The 19423-nt window shown below is 37.9% G+C and overlaps 1 protein-coding gene and 1 pseudogene across 4 annotated transcripts in view; both read right to left on the bottom strand.

Annotated features, from left to right (window-relative positions):
* LOC130868812 (ubiquitin-like modifier-activating enzyme 1 Y) overlaps positions 1 to 19423 on the bottom strand; it is a 964755-nt pseudogene that overhangs the window by 711058 nt on the left and 234274 nt on the right.
* Positions 7522 to 19423, bottom strand: part of LOC130868835 (lysine-specific demethylase 5D) — a 51142-nt gene continuing 39240 nt past the window's right edge. For 3 of the 4 annotated variants that reach the window (XM_057760858.1, XM_057760861.1, XM_057760860.1), the window contains 14 exons: positions 18807 to 18926; positions 18490 to 18684; positions 18037 to 18218; positions 17834 to 17958; positions 17573 to 17720; positions 13740 to 13836; positions 12686 to 13044; positions 10947 to 11085; positions 10349 to 10528; positions 10085 to 10222; positions 9288 to 9881; positions 8813 to 8891; positions 8483 to 8682; positions 7522 to 8396 (listed from right to left, as the gene is read on the bottom strand). In XM_057760858.1, the coding sequence (XP_057616841.1) occupies positions 8058 to 8396; positions 8483 to 8682; positions 8813 to 8891; positions 9288 to 9881; positions 10085 to 10222; positions 10349 to 10528; positions 10947 to 11085; positions 12686 to 13044; positions 13740 to 13836; positions 17573 to 17720; positions 17834 to 17958; positions 18037 to 18218; positions 18490 to 18684; positions 18807 to 18926 (2895 nt within the window). In that variant the 3' untranslated portion in view covers positions 7522 to 8057. The remainder of the gene's footprint in view (positions 8397 to 8482; positions 8683 to 8812; positions 8892 to 9287; positions 9882 to 10084; positions 10223 to 10348; positions 10529 to 10946; positions 11086 to 12685; positions 13045 to 13739; positions 13837 to 17572; positions 17721 to 17833; positions 17959 to 18036; positions 18219 to 18489; positions 18685 to 18806; positions 18927 to 19423) is intronic. The other variant, XM_057760859.1, reaches the window with a different exon arrangement.

Raw genomic sequence — 19423 nt, 5'->3', positions numbered from 1 at the left:
TGCCCTGTTTGTCTACGAGATCCTTGGCCAAGGAACAGTTCCTGCTCCTGCACTGAGGCTTTTGACCCAGAAAGGTGAAGGTATGCCCGCTGGGCCAAGGCCCCCGGAAGGGAGGGAATGCACTGCACCTCCTGCTCTTGCTGCAGGGGCTTCTTTGTTCCACACAACCCTGCTCTACCCCCAAGTTTGCCCTTTTGTCTGCGGGGTCCTCGGACTACCAGGTGTCCCTGTTCCTGTGCTGAGGAGATCAATTCAGACTGGTGAGTGTGTGCCATTCCTGGGCGGAGGGTTGGGGAAGGAAGAACAGGTCCCCTCCAGCTCCTGCTACAGGGGCTTCTTTGATCCATCCACAAGACCCTGCATCCCCCAAGCCTGCCCTGTTGTCTGCGAGGTCCTTGGCCAAGGAACAGTTTCTGCTCCTCACTAAGGCTATCAACCCAGAGGGGTGAGTGTCTGCTGGTCCGGCATATCTCTTCGACATAGTACTTGAAGTTCTAGCAACATAAGGAGACATAAGTAAGACAACATAAGGAGATCAAGGGGATTCGAATTGGAAAGGAAGAAGTCAAACTTCTGTTATTTCCAGATGATATGATAGTGTACATAAGCAACCCCAAAAACTGTACCTACAGCTGTATCCTACAGCTGATAAACACCTTTAGTAATGTGGCAGGATACAAGATCAACTCCAAAAAATCAGTGGCCCACCTATATACAAAGGATAAAGAAGCAGAGAGGGAAATCAGAGAAGCATCACCTTTCACGATAGCCACAAACAGCATAAAATATCTTGGGGTAACTCTGACCAAGGAAGTGAAAGATCTATTTAACAAGAACTTTAAGTCTTTGAAGAAAGAAATCTAAGAGGACACCAGAAAATGGAAGGACCTTCCATGCTCTTGGATTGGGAGGATCAACAAAAGCAATCTATAGATTCAATGCAATCCTCATCAAAAGCCCAAGAAAATTATTCACAGAACTTGAGAGAACAATAATCAACTTTATATGGAAAAACAAAACCTCAGGATAGCCAAAACAATCCTATACAATAGAAGTACTCCCTGAGGCATTACCATCCCTGACTTCAAACTCTATTACAGAGCTACAGTAATGAAAACAGCTTGGTAATGGCACAAAAACAGAGAAGTTAACCAATGGAATTGAATCAAAGGCCCGGATATTAATCAACAAACCTATGAACACCTGATTTTCGACAAAGGAGCTAAAAGCATTCAATGGAAGAAAGAAAGCATCTTTAACAAATGGTGCTGGCATAACTGGATGTCAACCCGTAGAAGAATGAAAATAGATCCATATCTATCACCATGAACAAAACTCAAGTCCAAATGGATTAAAGACCTCAATAGCAGTCTGAACACACTGAACCTGATATAAGAAAAAGTGGGAAGTACTCTACAAAACATGGGCACAGGAGACCACTTCCTACATATATCCCCAGAAGCACAGACATTAAGGGCAACATTGAATAAATGGGATCTCCTGAAACTGAGAAGCTTCTGTAAAGCAAAGGACACTGTCACTAAGACAAAAAGGCAACCCACTAACTGGGAGAAGATCTTCACCAATCCCGCAACAGACAAAGGTCTGATGTCCAAAATATATAAAGAACTCAGGAAACTAGACATTAAAACTCTAATTAACCCAATTAGAAAATGGGGTACTGAACTGTACAGAGAATTCTCAACAGAAGAAGTTCAAATGGCCAAAAGACACTTAAGGTCATGCTCAACCTCCTTAGCAAGCAGGGAAATGCAAATAAAAACAACTTTGAGATACCATCTTACACTTGTCAGAATGGCTAAAATAAAAAACACCCATGATAGCCTATGCTGGAGAGGATGTGGAATAAGGGGAACACTCATCCATTGTTTGTGGGAATGCAAACTTGTGCAACCACTTTGGAAATCAGTGTGGCAGTTTCTCAGGAAATTGGGAATCAACCTACCTCAGGATCCAGCAATACCACTCTGGGGAATATACCCAAGAGATGCCCTATCATACTACAAAAGCATTTGTTCAACTATGTTCATAGCAGCACTATTTGTAATAACTGGAACCTGGAAACAACTTAGATGCCCCTCAATGGAAGAATGGATGAAGAAAGTGTGGAATATATACACATTAGATTACTACTCAGCGGTAAAAACAATGACATTTTGAATTTTGCACACAAATGGATGGAAATAGAAAACACTATCCTGAGTGAGGTAACCCAGACCCAAAAAGATGAATATGGTATGTTCTCACTCATTTGCAGACTCTAGCTATAAAAAAAAGGACATTAAGTCTACAGTTCACAAGCCTAGAGAAGCTAAATAAGAAGGTGAAACCAAACAAAAACATATATAGATCCTCTTGGAAATTGGAAGCAAACAAGAGTGCTGGGCAAAAGTTGGGAGCATGAGGGTGGGGGTAGGGGTGTGAATAAGGTTGGAAAAAGGGAGAGGGGGAGTGGGTAGGGAGAAGGGAAACACTGGAGAGAGCTTGGGGGAGTGGGAAGGTAGAGATGGAGGAAGGGCAGATATAGGAACAGGGAAGAAGATATCTACATTAAGGGAGCTATTTTAGGATTGGCAAGAGACTTGGCTCTAGAGGGGATCCCAGGTGTCCATGGGGATGTCCCCTGCTAGGTCCTTGGACAGCAGAGGAGAGGGTGCCTGAACTGGCCTTGCCCCACTATCACTCTGATAATTATCTCGAATATCACCATAGAATCTTTGTCCGGTGAGTGATGGAGACAGAGACAGAGGCCCACATTGGAACTCTGAACTGAGCTCCCAAGGTCCAGTTGAAAGGCAGAAGGAGGGAGAAGATGCCCAAGGAAGTCATGACCACAAGGGGTTGGTCCACCAACTCAGACAGTATGCCTATTCTAATGGGAGCTCACCAAATCCAGGTGGACTGGGTCTAAACGAGCATGTGATCAAATCGGACTCTCTGATTGTGGCTGACAATAGGGCTGACAGAGAACCCATTGATAAAGGCACTGGGACCTGTTTTTAGGCATGTTTCTGGCTTTTGAGACCCTATCTTATATGGATGCACAGCTCCCTAGGCCTGGATGTATGGGGGAAGGGCCTTGGACTTCCCATAGGGCAGAGTTCCCTGCCCTCTCTCAAGCAGGGATAGGTAGGGAGGAGGGCGAGTGGAGGATTGGGAGGAGGAAAAAAAGTGTAAATATTTGAAAGGAAAAAAGTTGTATTAAAGATAGTTAAAGGATGACCTGTAACAAGGCTGCATTCACAAATACAAGCTGAAAGAACTAAGATATAAAATGTAAAAGGCATTAATGAGGGGATTAAAGTTGTTTGAAGCCTTATAGCTGGAAATACAACACTGTCTGAAAACTGTTCCCTAAATTGTATTGATGTACCAAGTGAAGAGTGATACAGTTCCACTCTAAGTTACAGGTTACAAACCTTGGAGCTATCAATTATGCTAGTTACAGTTAAGTTTTTCTAAGGTATTTTCTTGCAAGACCAGAAGTTTTAAGTACCCAACAGTGGTAAAATTTTACTTTAGTTTTCAGTCTCTGATTGGGTTCTTTCTAAAGACTCTAACAACTTAAGTTTTCGGGGCTAAAGAGAAGGTTTGGTGGTTATTTAAATAGCTTATGCCACAGGCCTGATGACTTGAGTTAAATCTCTGGCAACCATAATGCCTAGAGAATCAAAGTACCATCTATAATCTCCATGCTGGGGAGACAGATACAAAACAGGCTGGCTAAATGTGAGTTCAAGCTTCAGTAAGAGACCATGTCTCAAAAAAGTAAGACAGAAAGTGAAGATAAAGGCACATGACATCATCCTTAGATCTTCACATACATACACATACCTAACACATGTGTATACACATACACACACTCACAAAACTAATGTTTTTGCTACAGTATAAATCATGTTTCAAAATGAGTAAGTTGATCAAAGATTAATAATCTATAATTACAAAATAAATTATCATTACAAAAGTGTAATGCTTTTTCTTTGCATGATTTCTATAGTACCAGAACTCATTCCTTCAACAGAACTAATTCAGATAAAATGAATAGCCTATAAAAATGTGTGTAATAAAAAATAATAACATCTTGATTTTTTTCTTTTTTTTGATTTTTCGAGACAGGGTTTCTCTGTAGCTTTGGTGCCCATCCCGGAACTAGCTCTTGTAGACCAGGCTGGCCTCGAACTCACAGAGATCTGCCAGCCTCTGCCTCCCGAGTACTGGGATTAAAGGCGTGTGCCACCACTGCCTGGCTAACATCTTGAATTTTGCAGGCAAATGGATGGAGTTAGAAAACATCATTTTGAGTGAGGTAACCCAGATCCAGAAAGACAATTATCATATGTACTCACTTATAAGTAGTTTTTAAAAATAAAGAAAACCAGCCTACAAATCACAATCCCAGAGAACCTAGACAACAATGAGGACCCTAAGAGAGACATACAGGGATCTAATCTACATGGAAGTAGAAAAAGATAAGATCTTCTGAGTAGACTGGGAGCATGGGGACCTTGGGTGAGGGCTGAAGGGGAGGGAGAGGCAGGGAGTAGAACAGAGAAAAATGTAGAGCTCAATAAAAATCAATAAAATTTTAAAAAAAAAGAGAGAAGTTGGCTTTACAAATGAGGTAGTGCAGGTAGTATACATGGAAGCATGCAAAACAGCTGCAGGACTCACCCAATGTGGGCACTGGGAACTCCAGTCTTCTGTAAGACTTGACCATTTGAGCCATCTTTTCCATCTCTGAAATAATTTTCTTCTTAAAGAATAATGTAGAAGGGACCTCCAGTCCTGACTGGGGATGGGCCATGAGCTCTCTCCTTATTTCTCAGATGGTCAAAAAGATGCCTTGATTTTGTAGCTTTTCCACTTCATTTTGGTTTGATCTGCTGGGGCTCAGGACTCACTCCAAATCTATAGTTCCCTGGTCACTTTATTTAACACCTCTATTCCATTTTCTACCTAGGAAATTTGGTAGACTTATCTTACATATCAACCATTATTATGCAGCATAATTTACTCTAGTCTTTCTCCTGTTTCCTCCATGCTAACACCATTTTTCACATTTAATTTCAGAACCTACTTTTGCTTTGTTTCAAAGGACTACCAAAAGTATTAAAACTCTTTGCAGATATTTATTATATAATATTTCCTTTTTCTGATTATTTTTGTTGTTGTTGGAGACAAGATCTTACTAGGTAACCCAGGCTAGCTTTGAACTTATAAAAATGCTCATGTTGACCTCAAATGCTGGGATTATAATCATGTTCTAATATACTGTATATAATATTTATTTTTAATACATATTTTTCTTAATTATTTGAGAATTTAAAAAACTGTGTAATAATTCTGAATTGGGCTGCTCCCTTAATGGAAAATACATTGGAGAGATTTCTCAATTCTTTCACCACATATTTCCAATCAATAACACGCTGTGGTTATTTTGAGAATCAGAGGTCTTCTTTCACATTTGTGGGTATATAAAAACAAAAATTTGAAAAACATTATGCAGCCTTAGAGTAATTAACTTCTATTTCAACTAAGAATTTTTAAAAAGTTCATTAACAAATGAATATTCAGTTTTTTCAGCAGTATTTATTAAAAAGACTCTTTTCTCTAAAAATGTAATTTTTTGGCATCTTTGTAAGAAATCAAGTGTTTGTAGCTTTTGTGGGAGTATTTCTGGATCTCTTATTCTTTTCCATTGATATTCATGTCTCTTTTTGTTCATGTACTATGCTAATTTGGTACTATGACTCTGAAATACCTTAAAGTCAGGTCTGGTGATATCTCCTATCTTATCCTTTTCTCTTAGGATTTGAGTAACAAAAATATTTATGCTTAAAAATATTTTTAATACTGTTTTTCTAATTCTGTAAAACATGTCATTGTGATTTGTTTGGTATTACAATGAATCTAGAGATTGCTTTTGGCAAGGTAGTTATTTTTACAATATTGATTATTTAAATTTATGAGCATAGTAACCATCTCATAGTTCCTTTAATTTATCTCTTTACCATTTAAATGTTTTCAGCATACAAGTTTTTAACTTCCTTGGTTTGGTTTCTTGAAAAACATGCATGTACTGGTTTATTTTGTGGAAACTGTGAATGGGATTGTTTTCAATATCCTAGTATAGAGATATTTGCTTACCTATATTTATTTCAGCTCTATCTAATCACAACTGGAAAATAAAATCAGCCTATATATCTACCAACTGATGAACTGATAATTAAAATGTGATATATATATATACATAAGTGAATTCATTTCTGCTATAAATAAAATTACATTATTGTATTTACAGGAAAAGAAAAAGAGCTTGGAAAAAAAAGTGATTTAACCTATATTCAAACATAGCATGTTCTTAGTCATATGGATATCCTAGCTTTGGATCCTTATAACTCTATGTTTAACTTTTTGGGAACTGTACAAACTCAGAAAATAGAATAGGTTCCATGATAAGAATTGGCTTTACAATAGAGGATAGAGAAACTAAAAAAGACCATACAATATAAAAGGGAATGGAGGAATAATGAGAGCAGAGATGTAAGGAAATGAAATATGTTGAGTTGAGGAAAGGTGAAACTAAAACGGTTTGGATGAAAATTATATAAAGAAATATTACTTGAAAACAAACAATTTTGTAACTAATATATAAAGAAATTAAAACTGGGGTTGAGGGGCATAATTATATTTAATAATAAACCTGGCTTGATGATAAACTGGTTGCAGAAAAAAGGGGGTTTAGTGTGAACAAAAAGACTCATCAGTAAGAATAGAAAAAAGAGCCAGAGAGTGATGGGACACACCTTTAATCCCAGCACTGAGGAGGCAGAGGCAAGCAGATTTGTGAGTTCAAGGCCAGCCTGGTCTACAAGAGCTAGTTCCAGGACACACTCTAAAACTACAAAGGAACCCTGTCTTGAAAAACAAAAACAAAACAAAACAACAACAAACCGAATAGAAAAGATTGACAATATTTGATAATTGAAAGAAATTAAGAAAAATAGAATTGATGGATAGTGTTATATACTACTGACTTAACCTTTACAATGAAATATCACAGCCAATGAATTAAATAAGAATGAAGAGTAACCTGAGGAGAGAAAATAAGTTGTTAAAATTATCAGGTTTAGGACTCAAAAGAAACCAAATCAAGAAATAAAGTCATTACAAGCTCACCAAAACAATGTTCTAAAAGAGAAAGTAAGAGAGGTCATCTTATTTTACAGTTACTAGAGAAACTGCAGGTATGACAACAATATGTAGACAACACATTATTAAGAATAGAGAACAGAGAACCTGAATATAAATCAGTGTTAAATCCAGAAACAAACTTTGTTGATTCCCATAATTGCAATTGTTTTCAACCTTGGTTTTCTAATCCCCTACTTCAAGAAGTCCAAGTCAGGTCCAATTTCAAAACACACGTTTATTTTAACAGGAGAAAGAAATTTAAAAGAAAACTAGAATAAATTTGCATACTGTATTTTTTTCCTTAAGAAGTAGTTACAATATACAATGTTTTCTCACAATGTGAACTAAAGATAAAAAAGTAAGAGATAAAATAAAAAATATGAAATAAAAGACTTATTTTAATAAGTACATGATCTGGTGGCCATTACACAGAGAAGAGTGAAGCATTTAAAAATCAAGAAGTTTAATAAACTTTAAATTTTCAAATTTTACTTTTCTCTCTGTAGCTCAGGATATCACGTTTTGTATGGTAATCATAGGAATACTGCTGACAGAATTTTGGGAAAGCACACAGGGCATAGTTTTTAGGAAATGAGCTGTAAATGCATTAGGAGTAAGGACATAATAATTTGTAGACAAGCTCTAGATAAGAAATAAATACTTCTTTAGGTACTGAAGGAATTAAAGGCAAAGAAAGGTGTATGAAAGGCAGTGAAACTGAGGGAAGGTAGGGGAATAACAGAAAGAAAGGAGAGAAAAGGGAGAAAATAAAGAAGGAAAGAACATGGAAAGGAGAAATGAGAATTAGGAAAGAATGGGAAAAATCACTTTTCCTAATGTTATAATTCCTGTTGATGAAAATAAGATAGGTGTAGCAAAGGAGTTATGGAAGAAAAAGATGAAGGGCTTATATCCTTCTTCTGTACACTACTCATGTGCTCTTTTAAGATACGTGTATGTTCTGTAGGACATGACAAAAACACATTTTCTCCACATGTTGCCTCTTGAAACTGTTTTTCCTTAGGCTTAATCCTTGAACTTCTGGCTCTTTTTGATTCTAGCTCTTTTTGAGAAAGATCCTCAGCCTTTCTACTCAAATCCACCTTTAGCCTCCGCTGTTGACGCCTTTCTGGTGTCTGTTCCTGTGACCGATTCTCTTGGTTCTCAGGCTTCTCAAGCTATAATACACAGAAAAGCAAAAATATGTTGTATATAGTTCATGTTTGTACTGCTTCCAACAACTGTCCATGACCCATCTCCTTACCTCTAGAAGTGTATGAATCCGCTCTAAGTTAGGATTCTGCCCAGCTTGCAGCAGCTGCCAAATGCTATAGTTCTCATCTAAGGTCACTTCAAGTAGATCTCCCTCCATCATAAGCTCCTCTAGGGGGACCCGGGTGGCTTCCGGCAGTTCCAATACAGGACCAGTTAATTGTGATAATAGTGAAGGCAGCAGTTCCTCATCTGGAGGGTTAGTGGACAGCTCTTTTAGAGTCAGACCTTGATCTTATTCCCCTTACTATGAAAAAGCTGAGGACAGGACAAACATCATTTGGTGGTATCTAATCAATAGTCTACCAACACCTAGACTTACCTCTTTTATATAAAGTTTCCTTTCGAAAAGTCTTCTCTGGACTTATCAGTCTATCTTCATTTAGTATCAACTCCTCTTCCTGAAGACAGCAGGAATGGATTACTTTAATAAAACTGAAAAATCAGGCTGTGGAAAATCTAATTTTATCCATTCTTTATAGAAGACAATAGGAAGTGATTCTCAACCTTCCTAATACAGTTCCTCATGTGGTGACCCCCAACCATAAAATTACTTCATGTTACCTGTCATTTTGCTACTATTATAAGTCATAACGTAAATATCCAATAAGCAATGTATGTGATGGGTGGGGTCAAGACCCACAGATTAACAACCATTGATACAGAATTTAAGAATCCAGAATGATGCAGAACAAGGGAGGGAGACTGACCTAAAAACCATTAGTAAGAGTGGATCTTTAAGGATAAAGACTAGCCTACAGAAATTTAAATGTTAAGAAGTTAGTTGAGCAGCTTACCTTAAGGATATCCTTGCCAGTACTGTTCCTGAGAGAGTCAGAGGCAAGGTCTGAAGAAGAGGTAGGGGCCTTCTCATGTCTCAATTTATTCTGTAGCTGTTGGCGGACTTTGGCTAGCTGTCCCAATAAAGCAGTCACATCCTCAGAAGCTAAAGCCTGTCTGGCACGGCCTTGCCAACCAATGGCCCTCTCTGTTAGGCACTGTAGGGCCTCACCCTCAGGTAGCCTCACAGGCAGTCTCTGTAGTCCTACCAGCAATGACAGGATGGTCTCTAGACGTGGACGCCTTGAACGCATGCACAAGGGGCACAGAAATTTAGTATTCCATTCCCACCAAGTTAGCAGCTGAGATGATGTAGGACTGGCCCTTAGGGAACTGAGCAGGCGTGGTACTGTAACACACTGTCCATGAAACCAGTCTTGACAGAGGTCACACTGCAGAACTTCCACCCCTGCAGGGACCTTCCCACATATACAGATGGAGGTCGCAGAGGCAGTGGTTGAGGACATTGGATTGGGTTTGGCTGAGTTGATGTGTCGCAACTGCAAGATGCCTTCCTTTTCTTTTGCTTCTCCTTCCTTGAAGGCCATGATCTATTGAACCCAGAACAGGGTGAAAGCTGTTGAGAACCTCATCCTCTCTGGATTACCCTATTTATGCTATTCCCAAATTAAAATAATAGGCTTGGTGATCTCTGCTTATAGGTAACCAATTCAGACTACATAATCATTTTCAGTCTACCTTCTTTTCAGAGAGATACCTACAAACCAAATTTTCTCCATGTCAAGCTGCTTACCACAGATCCTGGGTCCCTGAGGTCCTGTGCAGATAGCCCCAGCAATTCTGTGTCATATTTGTATAACCCCATCTCCTTTTTCATCCACCGACTGCGCTTTGTGCTAACAGAACCAACATCTGCACATGGGCAGAGAACCTATTACCAGACAGAAGGAAGGGGGATTACTGTTCATTTTCCCAAGATGCCCCCAAAATTTATGTTCTTTTATGAGCTTTTTCACAATACACAGAAGACACTGTGGTATAATGTACTAGACCTTACCTCCAACAGTGTGTAGCAAGAATTCTTCTTGAGAAAAGTCTTAGAAGCTTTCTCTTTCCAGGAGTGTGCTGTCAGCACCTGATTTTCCAGTTGTCTCAGTTCTTCTAGCTCCACAGGTAAATCACGACCTACAGCTACTAGGCCCTCCAAATCATCCAAGCAGGGGTAGTGATCGCCATTCTGAAATAGGCACAATTAAATTATGTCAAGTTTTATTTTATGTATAATTATGTTTAGATTTGTTGAGTAAGGTTGTATATATTCTACTCTATAACCATAGTGCTGATGAAATGAAGATATATTCTGAAAAAAGAAAAAATTACAAACTACATTTTACAAAATTCTTCCCTTTCTGTCTCAGAATCAAAAACTTAATGAGGCTATCAACTTGCTTTTTCACCCTTGTTTTGGTTAACTCTTTGTGGGTTTGGACTCTTTTCTCCTCTTCTTGTTCTTATCCTGATAACCTTAACTTTCTCAATGATCTAACTTCCCATGTTCAATTTTTCCCATAACCCCAACTATGTGGAAAACTAAAATAAAATGGTTTCTCTTTATTTGAAGTGTTAGACAGAAAAGTAAGAAACATGATCCTCACTTGAATCTCATTCACATCAGCAATCCAAGCCTGTGCCTTAGTCAGAGCTTCCTTGAGAGACTGGATATTAGGCAAGTAGACAGGAATGTTTTCTGCTTCACGTATTATAACTTCCAAAGTGGCTGGAGTATGTTTTTGCCTAAAAATATTTGGGAAAAAAATTATATTTAATATTATATTGCTTTATGTGTACTTTTTTGTCCTAGTTTCCTTTGCTACCAGTTTAAGCAGTAAAAGTTTTGATAAATCAAGTGAACAATGATACTGGAAGTCTCAGTAAGGATACAGTGGTTACCTGTATACTACATTAATGATGTTGATAATCTGAGAACTCAGCCAAAGAATACACTGGCAGTTTTTGGTTTAAAGTATTGTTAAGATTTCCCCTAGGCTCAAGACCTGTCTACTCTCAGGTACTTGGCTACTTTAGAAGTGTCATGTATGGAGATTGTGCTCTAAATTCATGTAAAATGTGGTTGTTTACACCTATAACATTTGTGCTGCTACTGTACCACACTGTCTTGCAGGCAGGTTGGTAGCTGGGTAATATTGATTACCACTCTCCTCAAGTAGAGTGAAGAGGACCTAACTAGCACATGAATATAATTGGTATGGGGTAAAGTTTCTAGTTGGGCACCTGATGAATGTTTTTCTGTTGAATTATGTAAGCACATTGTATTTACAGCAAGGTTATGGAGAGTAACCAACAGTTTTGGTCAAAGTATATGATTTGGGAGTTGGGGTACTATAGGACCCTTTGGCTGCTGAAACAAGATAAAACCCATTTCTGGCATTGCAGGATTCAATTGGTGTTCATACACTTGTCCTGATAGGGCACTATGGGAAAAATTCTACTATTATTCTACAAAAGGAACAATATCAATAACATGACCCCTAATAACACTGTGTTATACCTATATATCAGAGCACTGATCAACTGTCATCATCAAAGTTTCTTCTTGCAGTAGATGGGAATTAACATAGACTCACAAATAGACTAATGAATAAAATAAGAATTTCTGAAATTCTAAATTTCTAAAATAAGCACTTAGCCCAAAATGGAATTATTTCAGAAAGGCCCTCTCCTCCAAAATTTCCTCCTCTTAGAGGAGGAATGATTGTAACAGCCAGAGATACTAGATGACTCCAAGGGAAGTATCTTCTAGACACAACTACACTGGTATATATATATGTATAGAGTATACACATGACACACACAGAGTGAAATCAGAGAAAAATCCCAGTGCTAAGAGGTGAAATAGACAAAAATAACCTCCCTTAACCCGAAGGCTGTTTGCAATTAATGTGCTGGGAGAGGAAGAATTAGTTTTCTCCCATGAAGAGTCATTGGCCATACTCCAGTGCAGGTTCCATACTCAAGTGTAGTCTAACACAAAATGGACTTCAGGTTTGGTTATGTGTGTTTTGTTATTTTTCATTTTATTGGTTTTCTTATTCTAAGTTTGATGTTTTATTTTCTTTTTGGTTTTCACTGTCTTTTTTAAAAAGGGAAAAAGAAGATATAAAATTGAGTATGTAAGGAAGTAGAAAGGTCCAGGACGGAAAAAAAAAATATGCTCAAAATACAGTAAATAAAAAATTTTAAATAAAAATTAATAAACAAAAACCTGAAAGACTGGCATGGCATGATACATACATAAGACTAGGTTAACCTGGTATGATTTAGGTGGAGGTATGAAGCCCAAAATAATGCATGGAAATTATACTCTGAAGCTTACCTAGCTTCCAAGCAGAAATGGGCCTTTTCCTCCCAACGCTCTGCAATAGTCAGCAGTTCTTGTAGCTCTGCTCGAGCTTTGTTCACAGAAGGGCTGGAGGGTACCTTGGTTCCTGTAACTAAAAGCTTCTTCATGATGACCAGAGAGTGCCTCTGGGCTGAAGGAGATAGGGCCTGCTTCACTTGATCTAGCCATTGTACCTGTTCTATCATTTCCTGAAGTTGATGAGCTTCGGGAACTTCTACGCAAAGCTGTTGACCTTTTTCCAACAGAGACTGAAGTAGTTTTGAATTATAAGGCACTGAAATTAGAGCCTCACGGGTCTGAATTTGGTATGCCTCCACCTGTTGCAGGACATCCTACAAAAAGTTAAAATAAAAATGAAAATTTCATGTGTCAGTAGTTTTAATATCTGCTTAGTACCTTTAATAATGTTTTCTCAGAAAATAACTACTGTTAGTATAAGATTAAATGATAAGGAATAATGAAAATTGCTGTCTCCTTAAGACAACATAAATGAACAGGATTTTATAAAGGGTTGTTTAAGTAGTATTCATTGTTCATTGACCTTTCCATCTGGAAAAAAAAAATCACTGTTGGACTACTCAGACTACTACACAGCTTGTAAGTAAATCCTTTGGAGTCCTGTAGAGAGGCCTGACAAATGTAGACACTCTGTGTTCAAGGTTAATTTATTCTTTCGCCAAATTCTTGCTGATTGTAACTAAAATAAGATTCAGTGTATACTACACACACACAAAGGGGTGTAAGTACTTTGTTTAGAACAATCAGATTCTTTTTATTTTATTTTAATTTTCAAAACAGGGTTTCTCTGTAGCTTGGATCCTGTCCTGCAACTAGCTCTTAAAGACCAGGCTGGCCTCAAACTCAGAGAGAGAGAAATGGACCTGCCTCTCCTCCCAAGTGCTTGTATTAAAGGCATACACCACCATTACTCAGTGAGTAACCAGGTTCTTACAATTCCTTTATTACTTGGGATTCCCTCATGTATCTCCTATTAACATTAATTTCATTATTTCATGCCCCTCTTCACCTTAACTTTATTAATCTGATGCATGGCACAGGGCAGAGTATCCATCTGTTTGAGAAGAACCTGTAGCTCAGTCAGGGTGAGTTGTGGAGCTTCTAACCTGTAGGAGGAAAGGAGGATGTATTTAGTAAACCTGCTAATGCCTTCCTTACTGTAAAAACAATAAGAATTTGAACTTTGTATTTTTCTTCCCTATTATACTCTCAAAAGTTCATCTTCTGAAAATCAGAAACACAGAAATAAAGATGAAAACAGGTATCAAAAATCTTTGTAGAGATCAAATAAAGATGTAAAAATAAACAAGTAAAAATACATGAATGAAATATGGGAAGGTTCTGAAGCAACATCAAAAAACCTAGAATATGTATTATAGATATAGAAAAGTACCATACTGCAAAGGCATAAAATACATTTTATGTAAAATCATGGAAGTTTTCCAATTCTTAAAAGAGATGCTTATCCATGTACAAAAGGTCTGCAGAACGGCAAATAAGACAAAAAAGAAACTCCACTGATATGCTATGATTAAAAATAAGAAATAAAGAAAAGTTACAAGAAACAGAAAACAAGTCAAGTTAAGTAAAAGGCAGGTCCAGCAGAACAAAACCTTATTCAATGGAAACTTTTAAAGTAAGAAAGGTATAGTCTAAATTCTAAAAGATTATAGTTGCCAACCTAGACTATTATAGTCAAAAACACTATCTACTAAAATTGAAGGAAATGATACCCTCACCATCACTCTACTCCATACTCAGGCTTCCCACATCCTTCTCCAATGTCTAGCCTGAATACCATCATCTTTTTTCCCCAAACCTGGCCAGATTCAGTGTGGGTACCACAGCCAGTGTCCTTGTCTTATCTAGCTACTCATATTTATCCTATAACCAACCTCCAAGTTTCTGAAAGGTCCCACAGCCAGTGCTCCAGCCTGTTCTGAGCCCCCCAACCTTCATCTCAGTCAAGCTCTAGACTTCTGCCAGGAACCACCCTCCATGCAACCACTACTCACAGGTCCCTTCTTTTTTCCTCCAACACCTCATTAAGGTATCCAGACTTTCTACATCCTTCTCTAGGATCTAGCCTGGTGAGTACCCTGACTGCCCTATCAGTGCCTTCCCCACAGCTGACTAGAGTTAGCAGGGTGTCTGCAAAATAGCGATGGCCTTGCACCAGGTTCCCCCTACTTATCCCCTAACCTGCTGACTCTCTCAGACCATATCCAATCTTTCCTCCCAGAGATGTACTGCCACACTCCAGCTTGGAAAAGTAAGCACATTCTGTACACAAGACCAAGCTCCTCAGTTTACATGACTTCATCCCGCCCCCCAAGTCACTTCCAACCTCTAGACTCAACCCTACCCAAACTGTCTCTTCTTCCTCTTGCTGTATTTTATCTGCAGCAAATTCAGAACTAGCAAATGAAGGCCACAGGCTATATCTGTGTTGCAAGAATACCAACAACATTAAAGATCAGGTCTGAACCCTTTCTCCAAAAGGTACCCATCTGGTAAAATGCTGCCACAAAGAATTAGCTAGATGAACTCTAGAACACTAAACTTAAAGGAATAGCCATAAACCTTCTCATAGAATTCAAGAAAGTTGCAGCAAAAAACAACTCTATGAAATCAAGGAGAAAGGGCTTAAGACTGTACAGAAAATTACAAAGGTTGCTGAAATCATGAAGACAATCTTTTACTTGAGAATTCAACCTGAAAATATAAACAATGAGTGCTTAAGCTGAAACCAAGACCTAACTAGATAATACAACAAAATAAGATGTAAAAAAAAATTATATTCCAGAAAAAGTCTAAAAATGGATAAATTTTAAAGCTGAAAGCATTCCAAAATTAAACCAAGATGAAATACTTTTACTAAATCCATAATCAGAAGACTGAAGTTTCCGAACTAAAAAGAAGCCCAATATCAATGAATTTACTAAAATTTTTATCACAACTTTTAAAGAAGACCACCAACAATATTCAAATTATTCCTTGAAATAGAAAAGGAAAGAATCCTTCTAAATTCTTTTTAGGAGGCCATTATTATCCATACTCCAAAGCTGGATAAAGACAACAAAAAAGAAAATTTCAGGATGATCTATCTGTTGAAAAAAGATATAAAATTCTCAATAAAAATACTGGCCAACTTATTTAAACTCACATCAATGAGACCATGATCTCAAGACCAAGTTGGTTTTACTACAGGGATTCACCATTCATAAGTCAATATTATCCATTACGTAAAGTAAAAGATCAACTCATTAAAGGTAGAAACACATGATCAACTCATTAAAGGGAGAAAATGTCTGTGACAAGGCCCAATATTAAAGTGAGGAAGATAGAAATGGAGGAAACATATCTTAACCAATAAAGGCCATGTGTAATTTATGAGAAACATCATGTTAAATAGAAAACCTCAAAGCACTCCCTCTAAGATCATGAATAAGACAAAGGTATCTATTCACTCCACTGTTAGTCAATATGGTGCTTTAAGTCTAAGTTACAATAACAGGCAAGAGAATGAGAAAGGGGCACACAAAACATATAATGTAGGAAAACATGTTAAAATATCCAATTTGTAAAAACAGAATTTTCATATAAGATAGCAATAACTCCCCCCGCCACACATACAAAATTCAAAAAACAAAACAAAAACAATTCATCAAAAAAGCATGGAAATTAACACAAAAAACACTGGCTTTCCTATATTCTAAAGACATACACAATGAGAAAGACCAGGGAAAGGAAATTCCCTTTGTAACACACACACACACACACACACCACAAACTATTTGTGAAGAAATGTAAACACAGGAGAAGAATACTATAATGAATATTTGAAGAAACTCAAAAAATAAACTGAGGCAGCCACTGACGGATAGAAAACCTCATGCTCATTGGTAAGCAAGATGAATACAGGCAATTTTATCAGAATCAATCTACGACTAGCAGACCCTAGGGATGTCTGTGCTTGTGATTATTAGCCACGTTAACATTCCTAGCTTTTTTTTTTCTTCTTAATTTTTTCTTCTTTGCTAGTCAGATCTCTAGCCTACTTAGCTACTTAGGGAATTCCAGACTAATAAGAAAGAGTGTCTTTTATTCAAAACAACAACAACAAAACTCCAAGATAGTCAGTGGCAATGGAATAATTTAAGTTGTCCCCTGGTCTCCATATGTGTTACTTGCTTACTTACACACACACACACACACACACACACACACACACACACACACAATTTTATCTAAAGACTCAGGCAAAAAATGAGCTGTAGAGAAATCCTGATCCTAACAAATTGCAAGATTTGCTAACATATAGGGTATCTTTTGTTTTCACTGCCATGTATGGTAAGGTATTGAAATATATTTCTAAAATTCCTAGTTCAGATTGCACTATTTTATATTATCTTCTAATTCTTCACAAAACATTTGCCCAGTATTGAGTTTCTTCTTTCTAAAATTAAAAACTTTAAAAATTTTATGTGAGTCTGATTGAGAGTATATGCCATTTGTGTGGGGATACATGTTGAAACCAGATGTGTCATATCACCTGGAGTTAGAGGCACTTAGAAGTTATTCCAATGAGACCTGACTCAGGACATCTGGAAAAGCTCTCTTAAAATGAGTCATCATCTCTCTAGCCCAGAGATCCTTCCTCTTATAAGAAAACTATTTAGTTTTGAATTCCAACTGGCTAAATACTACATACAAATTGTTGCTACAAGAATTCCATTTTCTTATCTTTCTTCTTGAAGCTCATGACTGCCCCAGGACTAGCAATTGTTGGACAAGGATTCTACCACTAAATTCCCAATTTTGTTTGCTTTTCTAACATACCTGTCATCTGAGTTACTGACTAGTCCAAGAACCTGGGAAATACAAGCCTCTGCCTCACTTAGGCAGTTTTTCAGTCGTTGAAGCAGTTCACTATTAGGGAATCGTCTTTCACGAGCTTCAGATTCCAATGCCCTTAGTTCTTCAAAACCTAAAAAAGAAAACAAAGAGTCCAAGTTGTAAGACAGTATTACAGGAAAACAGAAAAGATTTTCTAAAAGCTGATACACTTTGGTTAAAGGTTCTTCCTTTTCTATTACTCACTGCGTTTCCGTCCATCCTCTACCTCTAGAGCTGCTTGGACTTTGTTGGCCCAGTTGTCAAAAGACTCAGCCCGAATCTTCAGCTTTTGTAGCATAGCAGGCAGTTCATCCAATGTATACCTATACCTGGAGGAAGACCGGAAAAAAATTGTGTAGACTAGACCTGAATTTCCTCTATTTCTTTTATATAGGACCCATACTCACCGTAAGTATTGTCGGTTCCTTGAGCACTTACAAAGATCATTGATGTGAGAAAGGCAGACAAGACCATCTGGGCAGTCATAACAGGCCAAGGCTGATAGAAAACACGTGGTCTTACACTTGATGCACTGACGCTCATCATCTGGGAGCAGCTCAAAGGCTTCTCGTTCAGCTTCCGTGACGCCCTGGGGGTGTTCAACCCACATATACTGTAAAGACTAGGAGCAGGGTTGTGAACACCCCACCACAGCCAATACTGAGCCCTGCTGTGGACGTAAGCTTGTAAGGATAGCTGTAGAGAAATTGGAAGAAAAACACATAAACACATACAGTCTCTGCCCTGACATTTCCAATAGCATGAATTAAAGATAAGGTGTAAAGTGCTTACTCAAAATTGGTCTGTGTCTCTACCACAGTATGTTTGATGATTCCTTAGCCTTGGTTTCTACCACCCACCTTCTCCAACAAGGCCTTTCGGAGACGTCGCTCCTCCTGCACCATAATGAACATCTCCTTGTGAACTGCCACTGCTAGATTCAGATCCAGCTTCTCTGGGAATGCAGCCATCTTGCAGATTAACTCCTCATGGGAGAAGACACAATAACGCTGGAGGCGGCGGTAGTGTTCAATACACTGGCGTCCAGCAGGTAGCTGTGTGTTCAAAGATTGTGTATGGCTACCTGGAGAAATCATGAAGTGTAGTTTCTCCACAATGACCCCTATTCATATCCTTTATGCCTTTTTACCTGAAGGTCCACCACACCTAGACTTACCCAATCAGCAGTGCAAAAATTCACTGCCTCAGCAAAGTTATATCCTTGGTTAAAACCACTGTGGTAAGCACGAGGGAAAGTAACAACAAATTCCCCTGCACATTGGTTTGTACGAACAACCTGAAAAATAGAAGAAAAATCAGGAGTAGTTGTGTAAGAACTATTGATGATGCATATTAACTTATGAATGCCACTGAATTCTGTTATGGACTTCAGAAGGGCAACATTAGAAATAAAAACTATTGCCAGGCGGTGGTGGTGCACGCCTTTAATCCCAGCACTTGGGAGGCAGAGGCAGGTGGATCTCTGTGAGTTCAAGACTAGCCTGGTCTACAAGAGCTAGTTCCAGGACAGGCTCCAAAACCACAGAGAAACCCTGTCTCGAAAAACAAAAAACAAAAAACAAACAAACAAAAAAAAAACAAAAAAAAAAAGAAATAAAAACTATCTTCAAATGTATGACTGAAAAACAGAAATGAGATTGTGAAGACAAAATGAGATACACTTAGAAGAAAGTATAAAGCAAAATGATAAGAGAATTTAAAGGAAAGATAATACAACATCATGAAGGTTCTTAGTCAAAAAAGAAAACAAGATTTTCAGCTCTTATAATCTCT

Source organism: Chionomys nivalis, chromosome Y (genome assembly GCF_950005125.1).
Source record: "Chionomys nivalis chromosome Y, mChiNiv1.1, whole genome shotgun sequence".
Lineage (NCBI taxonomy): Eukaryota > Metazoa > Chordata > Mammalia > Rodentia > Cricetidae > Chionomys > Chionomys nivalis.
Note: the sequence above shows the minus strand (reverse complement) of the source record. Positions and strands in the feature narration are given on the sequence as shown.